At 35.0% G+C, this 15,292-nt stretch overlaps 2 protein-coding genes across 3 annotated transcripts in view; both read right to left on the bottom strand.

The window, feature by feature from the left end:
• Positions 1 to 7,169, bottom strand: part of LOC123684670 (alpha-actinin, sarcomeric) — a 65,133-nt gene extending 57,964 nt beyond the window's left edge. The window contains exon 1 of one of the 2 annotated variants that reach the window (XM_045624010.1): positions 6,884 to 7,169. In XM_045624010.1, the coding sequence (XP_045479966.1) occupies positions 6,884 to 6,997 (114 nt within the window). In that variant the 5' untranslated portion in view covers positions 6,998 to 7,169. The remainder of the gene's footprint in view (positions 1 to 6,883) is intronic. The other variant, XM_045624009.1, reaches the window with a different exon arrangement.
• Positions 7,170 to 8,978: 1,809 nt separating this feature from the next.
• LOC123684419 (pickpocket protein 11-like) lies at positions 8,979 to 14,474 on the bottom strand. Its single transcript, XM_045623678.1, has 7 exons — positions 13,717 to 14,474; positions 13,061 to 13,225; positions 11,365 to 11,476; positions 10,967 to 11,011; positions 10,810 to 10,912; positions 10,532 to 10,641; positions 8,979 to 9,264 (listed from the first exon to the last, which is right to left on the bottom strand). The coding sequence occupies exons 2-7, from the start codon at positions 13,163 to 13,165 to the stop codon at positions 9,071 to 9,073; spliced, it is 669 nt and encodes a 222-aa protein (XP_045479634.1). The 5' UTR covers positions 13,166 to 13,225; positions 13,717 to 14,474; the 3' UTR covers positions 8,979 to 9,070.
• Positions 14,475 to 15,292: the final 818 nt, after the last annotated feature.

Below are 15,292 nucleotides of genomic sequence, written 5' to 3'. Positions count from 1 at the left end.
TTTTTAAATTAACCCATGAATCTCGCATCTATGCCTTTGTACCACAAATTTGGGAACACCCTGTATAAAGAGGTTTCCAATGGAAATAATACAATATGAAATGGTTGTAATATGGCAACACTGTGTGTTATTTGTTGGCATTTCTTATGTCATTTGTGTTTCGTAGGTTAGGCCATTTAATAGTTATACACGCATCAACAATATTTGGAAATTGTTGAATTGTTTTATCAGAATCAATGTCCATTTGTATAAAGATACTGAGAGAAATTCAAGAAAAATTCATAGACATTACTCAGTTTATCATTCGAATTGTAGACACATTTGAAAGTGTATTTTCTGTATACGATATACTGTACAAGTACTGATCCGTACTTGGTACAACTCAAATTTGTCTACAATACGACGAACAGTGAGTCGATTAACTGAATAATGTCGTCCATCAATTATTCTTAAATTACTGATTTTGATGAAACAATTCAATTATTTCAACATATTGAAACGTGTATCTTTCCATGTTTAAATGGCATTACCTACCGAACTCAAATGACATGAGAAATGTCAAAAAATAATACAGTGTTGCCATTATCAACCACTTCAAATTGTATCATCGTTTTCCCGAAATTCTGATAATTCAAGAAATCTGATAATATCTGACAGTGGACATCAGCATGAGTTTCCAACGTTATGTATGGGACTTGAACTATCGTTGTCAAGTTGCAGATTGAGGGACATAGTTTTGACTGCCGGTCATAGAAATAGATGGTATTACAATGGACTAGTTTAGTGATGTTGATAATACTATATTTGATACGATAGAATTAAAATATAGAGCAAAACTGATAAATCAGTGAAAACATTTTGAAAATCCATCAATAAATGACTGAGAAATAGATTTTTTAAATTTACGTATTTTAGCGGAACGTCTTTGGTCTCCGACTCGTCTGTGACGTCACGCCACTTGCCTGTGATCGCTACACCATAAATTACGTTTGAATACTCAGCCGCGCCAAGGCTCTCGCGCCGTTTGTAGTTGTACAGTGTAGTTTTAACTCGAGTTTTGTTTTTATGTCACCATAATGGAAGCAGGCTTCGTGAAAGGACAAAGTTATCTTTACTCAATAACTTATTTCAAACCAACTTACACCTTAGTATTTTTATTATCAGAAATAGACAGCTAGTACTGATAGGTACTTATATCAAAATGATCTACACACACATATGAAGTAGTTTTAGGTCCAATTAAGTCACGCCTCATTAATTTGCACCACTTCTTCCTTTGATTCATGTCATTTGGTACATGAAAAACAATTTATTGGGGTTTTTAATTGTCGTGCTTGCACACATAGGCACAATACAATATTTGTAGGATTTTTTTTCATTTCAGCCATCGTGTAACGAACAAAACACGACACGAACGGCACAAGTGATTGTACACCAATGAATTCGTCGCCTCGTGTAAGTGTCTTGACGTCACACACTAGACGCTGCTATTCTTCCGAGCGCAACTTCAAAGTCCCATAACTTTTTCATTTCTAGAGATATTTCAATGATTCTTCCACGTTTTTGTTTCATTTTACTTAAATTTTTAGAATTAATGCTTAACAAAAAAATGAAAATTAGTCCATTGAACAAGAAAGGTTGGTCTGCCCTAAAAAAAAAAAGGTCAAAGTTATAATTTTCAAATGAAATTTTGGTAGCATCGCACGAACGAAACACAAATCCCGAATTGATTCGTTGTGTCGAATCAGAGCTATAAACTCCCATGATGAAAGTGGAGAGATTTCCCGTTAGTAATAAATCCTCATTTTTTCGGGCGGTGATTTGTTTTACGACTCTCTCATCATCTGCTGCTGCTGGCCTAATCCGGCAGTCGGTTCCATTTAAATCACGAAAAACGACAAAGAACGAAAGTAAAGGAGGTCACTGCGGGATTCGAGTACGAGGGACTTTCTTTGGAGTTCAAAAAAGGTGCAATTTGTACATAATATTCAATTGAATCACATACCTATCTGTTCTAAATTTTGAGCTCGGAATTTCCCAAACTTTGTATGACACATGAATATTTTCATTCAATCTATGATCGTGTCCATCTATGGTCCAACTTCACAGATATTTCAATGAATTAAAACCAACTTTACCACCTAAGACAATCACGACGTATATTTGTTTTAAATTATTCAATTATCCAGAGACATTCATCAATGTACTACCCACTGGAATACAATGAATATGTATGCAAGTGTTTCAAAATCATATATAATTTCAGATTGTAAAAGTCATCTGAACTCTTCGACTTGTTTATATAGTTCAGCAAAACAGAGAAAATTGATGCTTGCATCGATAGTAGGTTGAAATGCATAATGTTTCAACATCAATTTCGATTAGAATATGTACAGTCCATTCAGGAATTATTGACATCGAAGTAGGCCTTGGACGTCTAGTCGCGGCTTTATTTCTGGTTACAAAAATATCACTAAAAATTGCTATGGTTCATCATAGAAATAACCAGTTTAAATTATTTTCATCGTTTTTGTATCCGAAAGATCCTGAATTTTCGAAATTACGATTATTACGAAGGGACGCATACAGTCATGATTTCATAAATTGAAATTCAGATTATATAACGTAAAAATATAATGAAATGCTATCTCATTTCAAGGAAATCCAATGAAGAGATATCTATTCATTTAAGAGTCGCCCATAAAAGATCCCAATGAACATCATTAAAATATGCATATTCCTTTTCACCAAAGGCTCTTCAAAAATTGTTGCATTACTGATGGACACTGGATACCAACCTGCTTGTAAAATTCTTATCAAATAACTCTTATGGATCATTTTAACTGTGGTGTCTAAACTGATGAAGAGAACAGAAAAAACTGGTTGATAAATTTAAATAGTGTAGCTTAGTGAATGGAAGAGCCATATCATAATAAGACAGAAATAAAATTCAAAGAATCCATTTAGTATATGAAAAATTTTAACATCACAGTTGTACTATAACTTTCAAAATTGGAACCATGGCCGCATGGCCACAGAAATGTATAACAAATTCCTTCGAACGCTATGGTCATCAAAAATAATTAGTTTAACTAGAAAAGTTCTCAAAATTAAATATTCCAACGAATTTCAACGTTTTCAAATAAAAACCGATGATACAAATAAAATTCTGGTTATTTATTCTACATGAAAAGTATCTTAAATTATTATGTCTTCCAAAGTGATATCGTACAAATACTTGATGATCGATCATCACATTGAAATAAATAGAATTATTAAGGTGATGAAATGAGTAAATAAATCAGCATCAATCACACGAATTTAAATAACCAATTATAACATTTCAAGTGGCACAAGTACCTACTCCACTTTAATAGTATGTAATTGTAACAAGGAAATGCCACAGACCTTAAATTAAATAATGCTATTGCAGATGGACTTGAGACAGCCCCTTTCCAAAGAGATCTGATTTTGTTTTCGATTTCCATGGGCGATTCGTTTATAAGTGGAAAAAACTTTTCCGGTTTGGCATTAACATATTAATATTTATTACTTCTATGGCAGTGATGAATCTTCTATGTCGAAGATCAGCCATATGTGCCATAGAGTGTTGGGTATAAGAAATCGGAAATGTGTATTGTTTTCTAGTGATTAAAGGACCCCGCACGGTTTCTATGGAAAATGGGTCCCAGTCGAATTGGCTGAAAATTTAGTATAATGTAGTTTATGAAGTTCTGATCAAATGTCTCCATGGGCACAACAAGATCTAATGTACGGTTTTTAAGATACAGGTTGTCAAACATGCAGAGAGAGGGTTGTTACTTACCTTTAGAAAATCAATAATGTGGCGATTTTTTTGTTACAAAAAGTTGAAGATAATAATTACAATCTCAATATTGTCGACACGAGTTGTAATAAGAAGTTATAAGACTCCGTATACAGGGTTATCAATAATTACATAATTTTTATGTAATTCTTTAAACAAACTCAGTCAAATGCAAAAGCTCCTAGACTTGCAGAATAAGTAAAAAACATTTTATTTTAATATTGGGTGATCTGAGGTTACTATTATACGGGGTCTTCCACTTTTTAGTTGTAGTAATTTAATTTTTTTCAGGAACATATAGAAAAATTAAACATGAAAGTAGAAAACTAAATATAATATGATCAATATTCTGTGGCTCTTGTCTATTTGTTGCATCTTATACAAGAGCCACAGAATATTGATCATATTATATTTAGTTTTCTACTTTCATGTTTAATTTTTCTATATGTTCCTGAAAAAAATTAAATTACTGCAACTAAAAAGTGGAAGACCCCGTATAATAGTAACCTCAGATCACCCAATATTAAAATCAAATGTTTTTTACTTATTCTGCAAGTCTACGAGCTTTTGCGTTTGACTGAGTTTGTTTAAAGAATTACATAAAAATTATGTATTTATTAATAACCCTGTATACGGAGTCTTATAACTTCTTATTACAACTCGTGTCGACAATATTGAGATTGTAATTATTATCTTCAACTTTTTGTAACAAAAAAATCGCCACATGATTGATTTTCTAAAGGTAAGTAACAACCCTCTCTCTGCATGTTTGACACCCTGTATCTCAAAAACTGTACATTAGATCTTGTTGTGCCCATGGAGACATTTGATCAGGACTTCATAAACTACATTATACTAAATTTTCAGCCAATTCGACTGGGACCCATTTTCCATAGAAACCGTGCGGGGTCCTTTATTAATATTAATATTACAATATTTTTTTGCGAGAAATAAATCCACACCAGGAAATCTGTATAATACTACCCTATCCTTGGAGTCGCAGCTACGTAAGTAAGATATGGGGGGTTGCACCTGACTTAACCTAACATAACCTAACCTAACCCTAAAATTTTACCAAGCGAAAGATGCTTCTGAATTTTGGGGGCCCGCAGGATGGACCTGCAATTTTTATGTGCCGAATCCATTTTTGGTAACGTCGCTTGTAATACGACTCCTCGAGAAGCCTGCTTCGTCTTCCTAACGCCCACGCAACGACGCTGTCCGTCCAACGGGAGAGGCGATCGGCGTCGACTTTTGCCGAATAATAGACGCTTGAACTAGTTCGAAGTTAAATATACACTCTTAGCTTTGGCTTTAACATCAAATTTATATATGAATATTTGCGATGAGATTTCGAAAGCAGGCCCGAAAATTTGTTTTTTTTTCGTTCCAAATATAAAAAAGTAGGCCAGTGGAACGGCTCTGGTCTCCCCTGACAACAAAAATTGTTGACTTCCCGCTGATGTATACGAAATTTCATCGTTAAACAGATTTTTTAAATGGAACAAACCTATATATCGTGTATTTGATGAAATTCGAGACATTTTAGAGAAAAAAGGGAAATGTGAACGAAAAATATGCTAATAATAATAACAATTATACGAATTGACATTTTTCATGTTGAATAATTTTTCAGAAATGTTTATTTAAAGAGAACACAACTAGGTATATTGCAGGCCTTCCTGATTTGTTTTCAATAGAAACTAATCAAAGGATTAAAATAAAAAATTCTGATCATTTATAAAAAATTAAATCATGGTGATACTGAAGTGATTTTCTTTTCTAATTGTGAGGTAGTTTTGAGAATTTCAATTGACTTTGTTTTGTTTTTAGTGTAATCATTAGGTATAGCATTTTTTAGAGATTAGTCATTTGATGATATACTACACTAATAGGCAAATTAAAAAAAGACTCACATTTTTTTATCGTCAACGAAATCTAGTCTCAATAAGTCTAATTGTTAATGATATCAGTAAAATAAATAAGGGCAATCGTATTTTTGCAATTAGCTGAAATGCTAAGTTTCAGTTCTTGTTTTCGGGAAAAATAGAATGATTTCTCAAATTCGAAAATAAATATGAATGGACACATTCATACAAAGTCAAAAATTGATGTGAATTGTTTTTATGGTGAAAAAGTTTTATCAATACTTTATAATTCATATTTATATTTTATACTCCGTAAAAGTTGATAACAGATTCAGTAGGAAAATCAGTATCTTTCATCGATATTAAGTGAAAATATTTCAACAGGTATTTGACATGTAACAAAAAAATTAAGCTTTATTAATAATCAGTTTTAGTCTACGTTGCAAATATTCATAATTCCTGATTAAAATCAAACCAGAAAAGTCCAAATTAGCCCTGATCCCTAAAAGAAACCTCGAATTTAAGCAACCTTATCCAACAGTTTATGTTTATACGAATAATTAGAGGTGAAAGATAACACAAGGACATTTTATTGCAAATAAAGGTCCAACCTCTACTAACACAAAGCAAATTCAAACGTTATACAAAGGCAGACAATGTGATTCATTCGGAATTCACAATATCAACAATTTTTCTATTTAGTCAGCTATCAATCGAACATTTGTTAGAATATTTATTTGACGTTTCCCTTCCTTATCAAATCCAACACAAGTTGCATTTCGAATCGAACCAATATAAATAAATCGACTCGTATTTTGAATGAAACGGTAGATTTACATAAACGATAAAGATTTCGTATGAATCACTGGGATTCGATTCAAAACCGTTTTGCAAGTGTAAAGCATTACATCACAAATACCAGGAGAGCAACCCAAAAATAGGTACGCAGCAGATAAAGTTACGCAGTATTAATATAACCGCGGAATCTGCACAAAAAAAAAATAGGTTGAATCCGAAAAACTTCCAGCCGAAAACTGTGATTGAAACATTTAAAAAACGGAATGTGAAACTGGAATTTTGCAGGTTAGGTTGACAGAGGTCGGAATTGTTTACAAGATCGAGTGGGCCGGGGGATGCTACTCGATGGTCGGGTGTCGATGTCACGTCTTGACCTTTCCCGTTGACCTACCTTTTTCTGTTGTTTCTCCCAGGCTGGGTCCAAAAGGCCCTCCCGTTCCCATTCCTCCTCTTGTTCCATGTAACCGTCTGCGTACTCTACGCTGTTGTAATCTGTATTTATCATCTCTCCAAACCCACGACTAGCGATTGTAATTTCGTTTTTTCTTTCGTTCGACAGATGTGTGTTATGAACGTCGTGCTAAAGCACACGACCGTACGCGCACTTTACCCCACTGACACGACCCGTGCCCGACTCACTGGATTCTCGACAAAAGTAATTTCGTCTCCCGATCGTGGCGCGGACAGGACAGACTCTGCGTCTCACTTTCGCGTATTCTATGCTCCTTGTCTCTCTCCGAGTCCGTTAGCTTGTGCGACGTTGTCAAAAGTGAACGTACCGTGCTGTAGGTTATTTATATGGAGCGGCATCGGGCGCGGAATTGGGAAAATTTTTTTATTCGAGATAAGGGAATTTGAGGAAGAGAGGAATTCGCTTTTATTTTTTGTGCATTCATTGCGAATCATTTGTTGAAATGTGAATATCCTACTTCCGCGCTCTTCTGTATTCATTCATTGTTATGTGTAGTTGAACGGAATGATTGATTGAGTTTCGGTTGCGGTGTTGCGCTTGAAATTGTCGAATTAGTTGGAAATACAGAACTGGCGAAATATTTTAATTAGTTGGGCATATATTTTCTGGGTGAAACCATAATCCTGTTGGACGATATAATTATCCAATACTAAAAAACCCTTTCAATTTTATATTTTATTATTTCCACCTTCAATCCAAAAAACCTCGACATATAAAGAAAAAAAAATGAAATTATCAATGTAAAACAATTTTTTCGGCAACCGTCCGGGAAGTGCTCACTTCCCGGACGCTTTTTCTCTGAGAAAGTAACATTTCCCGGCCTAGTCCGGAAAGTACGTACTTCCCGGACTAGGCCGGAAAAGAATCATAGAATCCATAGCAACCGAGATAACGGCTGACAGTTCATATGAAATTAGTTGTCAAAAATTTGCATGTTTTTTGATCGCAATCGCTATAAAATATGGAAAGCAGCAGCGATAGTGTTATTTTACATGGTTGTCGAAAAAATATTGTACGCAACACGCCCGAAAATGGTTTTTTTGGACTCACAGACTTCCAGGACTCGCTTACGCTCGTCCTGGAATTTTGTCTATTCGTCCAAAAAAACCCTATTTTCCGGACTTGTTACGTAAATTACTATTTTCGGCAACCGTCCGGGAAGTGCTCACTTCCCAGACACTTTTTCTCTGAGAAAGTAGCATTTCCCGGCCTAGTCCGGAAAGTATATACGTACTTCCCGGACTAGGCCGGAAAAGAATCATAGAATCCATAGCAACCGAGATAACGGCTGACAGTTCATATGAAATTAGTTGTCAAAAATTTGCATGTTTTTTTATCGCAATCGCAATAAAATATGGAAATCAGCAGCGATAGTGTTATTTTACATGGTTGACGAAAAAATATTGTACGCAACACGCCCGAAAATGTTTTTTTTGGACTCACAGACTTCCAGGACTCGCTTACGCTCGTCCTGGAATTTTGTCTATTCGTCCAAAAAAACCCTATTTTCCGGACTTGTTACGTAAATTACTATTAACGAATAGCCAGCGGCGGTATTCGAATTCGGAGTCTTTAATCCGAATGAAAATTTCATATCTCCTAACTTTTTCTACGTAAAAAAGTGCCTGTATAATATTTCAGAGCTCTATCATCAGTATTAGCGGAGATATAAATGTTTTTCGATATCGCCATTTTTCCAATTTTCGCTTATAACTTGAAAACAAAAGAAGGTGGCCAAAAATGAATACTACCTTTGTTAGTTTCGCAGAAAAAGAGACCGAGAATGGGGTATCAGATTTTGTCTATCTCCTCTGGTTTAAAAGTTGTAGTGCTAAAACATCGAAATTTGCCCACCCTGGACACAGCCAAAATATCCAAGAGATTTTTGTATTAATGTAAAAATGGCAAAACACGCTTGGATTGAATTGACAAATTGGAGAATTATGGATAAATCAAATGAGAAATGACTCCGCGTGAGTATCATATCCCTAACATCCCAATACGTCTATGATAATATCTCAATTCCTTTTATTTATTGTGTGAAACATTTCGTGAATACAATAAATTGCATAGGTATTCATTTGGTAATAATTTAATTAAAATTGATTATGTTTGTCTTATTTTGAAATCGGTTGTGTACAATTTCGGATTCCAAGATGTCATAATTAAGTTATTTTTCCTCCCAGTCTCCTTTGGCTCTTGATTTTTGCATAAAACAGCTTTAGAGAAAAAGTAGACAAATTCTATAATGCTGAGTACTGATCCTCCTAAACATAGGCCTATAACACCTCCAATGGATGCTGAAATAAGTGAAATAAAGAAAATAGTAACAAATTACATTCAAGATTTAAGGTATTCCAATTATGAATTATGCAATTCAAAATTATTATAATGGCAACACTGTGTATTATTTTTTGAAATTTGTTATATTTTGTGAACAAATTTGAAAATTGTATTAGGTTTCCTAAAGATATACCGTAATCACAACCTCTCACAGCTTTGCCGTTTTAATAAGTTTATTATGATTTTGCGAGAGAGCATATCCATTGGGAAGGGGCTGATTGGGAAAGAGTTCTCTTCACAGATGAGTCTAGATTCTGCCTCTACTATTGTGATCGACGTTCCCTTGTATACAGACGTCCACATGAAAGATATGCTCAGTGCACTCTTTTCCAATCAACCTCTTCCCAATGGATATGCTCTCTCGCAAAATCCAAACGCGCCCTTCGATGGGCTGGGGTAAGAGCTGGGCCTCTTGCCGCGACACGAGGCCTTAAATCATATTCTCTGAGGCGATTTTTTATTGTCTGAGTGCTAATTTGCACCCCATGAGTTTGCTCAAGCTGATTTTGAAGGAGGCGAGCGGTTGCAAACCGTTGTCTCAACGAAGAAACTCTCAAGTAACGTTCTTGAATGGCAGTTGTTACCCGTGGTCTACCCTGTTCTGGTCTTCGGACATTCATACCTGTCTCCCTGAATCGCTGCAACATTCTGGACACCCTTGTATGGGAAACTCCAAACCTTTCTGCAATTCTTGTGTATGTCCACCCTTCTTCTCGCAAAACTACCGCTTGGGCACATTCCTCTTGGGTCAAATTGCTTGTTTCGCGTTGCATAGCGATCGAGTGTAGAAAATCAAACGAAAGAAAAACTATTGATCACTAGAATTGATCGAGAACAACTGATTTCAGAATGGAGCCAATACATTCAAAATCTGATAATCTCATCTTTTTTTATTCCTGCTGGGAAAAAACATCTGTATTGAAGAAAAACGTTGAAAGTGGATAACATATGCATGCATAATTCTGATAGTAATAATTATCATTGAGAACACCTTCAGTTGTAAAATAAATTTGAAATTTGCATAATGTGCGTTAATTTTTCTGCGCAGTGTATTATCATTTACTCCTTGCTATGCTATCTATGTTTTACCAAAAAATATTTAAAATTTAAACAGCTCCTTCTGGATGTTGCAGTTTCTTTGTCAGTTAGTATAATATACAGTTTACCTTATAACCATTTTAAATTGTATAATTTCTATTGGAAAAGAATTCATAAGTTCCTCACCTAGCAGTGCATCCCAAGTCAGATTCGCAGATCTTTCAATCATAACACATTGATCATTCCCAAAATATATTGTTATGCGACTGCCTTGAATAGAATCGTCGTAACCAATTCTTAAAAAAATTGAAATACTTAATTAGGAGAAAAGTTGACGGACGACGCACGCCGCTGCTTCGAAGAGATTTCACGGAGCAGTGGTGAATCGTAACAGGGTAAGTAATTGATATATTCAATTGGCAGTTTTTCCTTAAAAGGAAATACCTGATAAATGTGTCTCTTACATTGTTTTTACTTCCCTAGCGTTGACATTATACTTATAGTTGTACTTTTCACAAGGAGGAAGACACTCGCAATTTTCTTCTGACATTTTCGAGTATAAAACATCTGAAAATAGGGTCAAAATCTAATCCGCTCAACTATTGTTAAAACGAAATTTACCTCTCAGGCATTTTAAGTCCAGCAGAGTGCAAATCCTCTCGTTATCTGAAAACAAACAAAAAATCGCACTACTCTGGAAAAATGATTCTTGAATTCAAGATTCAAGAATCTTGAATCTTGTAGATTCAAGATTCTCTCTTGAATCTACATCTACATCTTATTTTGTAGATTGGCAGGCCTGTTACCGACTGTTAAATTTCAAGCCATTTTTCGTTGTTAGATTAGAAATAATAGTGAGTTTGTTTTTCAAATAAATTATGTCAATAAAATACCTGGAACTTATCCTTTTGAAGGAAAGTCGAAAGAATTTTTAGCTATTGGCACAACTTTGCTTATAAGTTATAGGAAGTTCCTGGTATTTTTTTTTACATAGTATAGTATTGTTATTTTGCTCTCACCTTCCACAGGATAATAATAAGGTATACATCTGCAATGTTTCCTTATTGAGTCAGCTTCGCATTGACTTTTACAACCGGGAAAACTATAAAGATAGTCCCATCTCAAAGTACTCTAAAATTCAAAGGAAAATCTGTTGAGCATGTCCAATTACGACAGAGTAAAAAATACTGAAAATTTCACGTTGTGATTCATTATTTACTCGTAGAATATCTCAAACCATGAAAAAAGCAGTCAACAACATGAAAAACATATCGAATCATGGTACTAACATACAGGGTGGTTCAATAGTGGTCGATCGGTTGATAATTTGATTCATTCACCTAGACCGAAATTTACAAGAGTTATTGACCGATCGAGCGCTAGATTGACTCACCCTTTTATGCATTAAATTTAATGATTATGTGTTGCTGAGTTTTCGAGAATTTTTTTTTATTTTGTTTCCTCAACTAACGGGTGTTTTTTTTTTCGAGGTATATAACTTTAAGTTGGCATTACTGTTCGAGATGGCGACCGGTTCAACAGCTGTCAAGTGATTTATTCTCAGTTTGGTTTGGCAATTCATCATGAATATACTCACGCCTGAACGCCGCTTGCAAATAGTGCAATTTCATATCGAAAATAATGGTTCTGTGCGGAATACGTATCGCGCACTACGTCCATTTTATTTTGTTTAGCGATGAAGCGCACTTCTGGTTGAATGGCTACGTCAACAAACAAAACTGCCGCATTTGGAATGAAGCTAATCCTCAAGTGTATGTCGAAACACCGTTACATCCAGAAAAACTGACTGTTCGGTGCGCTTTATGGGCTGGTGGAATTATTGGGTTCGTACTTCTTCAGAAACGATGATGGCCAGAACGTTACAGTCAATGGTGATTGGTATAGAGCCATGATTACTAACTTTTTCATTCCTGAATTGAACAACCATGATGTCCAGGAGCTGTGGTTCCAACAAGACGGCGCAACATGTCACACAGCTCGTGCCACAATCGATTTATTGAAAGACACGTTTAGTGACCGCCTAATTTCACGTTTTGGACTTCTGAATTGGCCTCCAAGATCTTGTGATTTAACACCGCTAGACTACTTTCTGTGGGGCTATGTAAAGTCATTGGTCTATGCGGATAAGCCACAAACCCTTGACCATTTGGAAGGCTTCATTCGCCGTGTTATTGCCGATATACGGCCACAAATGTTGGAAAAAAAAAACACCCTTAATTTGCTCTAAAAATTCACGAACCGTATTCTTGAGCTAGAAGGATCAATGCGTTATGGCAATTAATTTTCGTACAAAATTTCACACGAAAGTAAGGTATTATAAATATAAAGAGTTTTCCAATAAGAGGATTCATTTTGAATATCACGCTATCAAAGCAGCTGTCACTTTTGAAGCTGTATTCTTTTAATTTTTGAAAAGTATAAATTACATTATTAAAACTGGAACAATACACCTTCCTCTTCACAATGAAATAAACATACCTACATTGATTTCTCTTGAAATATACTTTTAAATAACAAAATGAAACATCTTCCGAGAAAAGCTCTGTACGGTGGACAAATAGATTTTTTTGTGTTCGATTTTTGGATTCTTCATATTCCAAAACGTGAAATAAGAATTTGAGTAGAATTAATTTTTTTGCCTCGAACGATTCCAAAGATTTCATCGAAAAAAATTAAAAAATACATTCCACCAACCTCATCTTGAAACAGACAATTACGAAGTTTAATATCCATTCTCTTCAATTCATCAGTAGCCTGTATTACTTCTGGTACAACTGACAATTGAACGTCTACACCCATTGCTACTGGAGTACCCAAATACTTTGTTTCAGGGTAAACGTTTTGTTGGTGCAAAGTTACCTAAGAAAATAGTTATTTATGCAACAAGTGCAAAAAGTGAATGTTTATTGCACTCGATGTGAAATTGTCAACAACACGTCGAGTGCAATAAACAATTTTTGCACGAGTTGCATACAACATTTTTTTCTACGTTCATGCAAAAAGCAAAAAATGATTTATTGAGGTGCGGCACTAGGTGTAGGAAAATGAAAAGCGCAACTTGAATACTTTATTATTAATATCGATTTGCATTGAAACAGGAACTAATACGTTACGAACAATTTAACCCAAACTTTATTTTTACCCTCAATGTTGAAAGTGAATGAACAATTGGTGACAGCACGTTGAAGTAGAATGACAGATGAGTGCAATAAAAACTTTATTGCACTAGTGCAATAAAAAACTCCTTTTTCCACTAAATATAGTTCAATAAAGTTTTGCTTTTTGCATGAATGAAGAAAAACAATGTTTATTATCCTCTTTATATCAATAAGAAAGCTATCCAATCTTACGTCGAGTCCATAATATGGCTTGATGGCGGAAATATACTCTTCTTCCACCACATCGACGTCTATCTGTAAGCCAAACTTAGGGCCTACACCTGAAATTGAGTCGTTCCTAAAAAATTGCCATATAGCAACTGCACATTGTTTTTCTAACTCACTTTAAATCCAAACTACAACAGAAACCGGATTGTGTTTTGGTTTTATTGAAGATATGCGTGCAGTTTTTGCGTTGACTCTTCCAAAAACAGTTCGTTATGAGCATTTCACATGGCTCGGCCACCTAAAAAATACAATACTCCACAGAAAAATGTCGCTTTGATTTTTCATTTTTAAAATTTTTTTTCTTCAAAAATGTGTTATAATGTGATTTTAAGAATTAACGGACAAAAATAACGAATCTGCCAAAAAATATGTATCCCGAATGGAAAATTGGAGTGGTGAAAATGTATATAACCTTCCAACTGAGCAATATACTCAGAAGTCCAACAAAAAATTCAGGTGTTGTGCTTGAAATTCATGGCAGAAGGTGATAAATAAAGAATAATATCAAAACAATAAAGATTATTATCCGAGTATTATGAGAAGTTTGGAAAAGTAAATTCATCGAAAAAGAGATCAATGTAGAAAAAAATATTTGGTTGTTGTTTGGAAAATGGATAAAGACGAGTTACTTGTTTTAACAAAACATTGTTTTTGTTGAAAAATACTGTACAAGCAAAGCAAAGGCTCAATAAGTGTTACAAGCTCCATCGACAACAACGTTAAAAGGTGTTCCAAGGAAAGAAATGAAGAAGTGATGATTGCCGAAGTTGAATAACCCTATTTCGAAAGCGAAGACTAATCTTTTCATAGAAAAGGTAGAGAAAGACAGAAAGGTAGAAAAGTTAGAGAAGACATTGAATGAATAAGTAAAGGGTGTTTTTTTAGAGCTGTAGAACTTTAAATTGCAATAAAACAACGATGGATTATTCGATTGACATGAATTTTATTTATCCGCAAGATAATCTTGTGGCATTACATTCTAAATATGATTTCTGGCATATGACCGCCACGGCAGGCTCGGATGTAGTCCAATCTGGACGTCCAATTTTCGATGACTTTTTCCAACATTTGTGGCCGTATATCGGCAATAACACGGCGAATGTGGTCTTCCAAATGGTCAAGGGTTTGCGGCTTATGCGCATTGACAATGAATTTACATAGCCCCACAGAAAGTAATCTAGCGGTGTTAAATCACAAGATCTTGGAGGCCAATTCACAGGTCCAAAACGTGAAATAAGGCGGTCACCAAACGTGTCTTTCAATAAATCGATTGTGGCCCGAGCTGTGTGACATGTTGCGCCGTCTTGTTGGAACCACAGCTCCTGGACATCATGGTTGTTCAATTCAGGAATGAAAAAGTTAGTATTCATGACTCTATACCGATCACCATTGACTGTAACGTTCTGGCCATCATCGTTTTTGAAGAAGTACGGACCAATGATTCCACCAGCCCATAAAGCGCACCAAACAGTAAGTTTTTCTGAATGTAACGGTGTTTCGACATACACTTGAGGATTAGCTTCACTCCAAATGCGGCAGT

Source organism: Harmonia axyridis, chromosome 7 (genome assembly GCF_914767665.1).
Source record: "Harmonia axyridis chromosome 7, icHarAxyr1.1, whole genome shotgun sequence".
In the NCBI taxonomy this organism is placed as follows: Eukaryota; Metazoa; Arthropoda; class Insecta; order Coleoptera; family Coccinellidae; genus Harmonia; species Harmonia axyridis.
The sequence above is the reverse complement of the archived record's forward strand: the minus strand, read 5'-3'. Positions and strand labels throughout refer to the sequence as shown.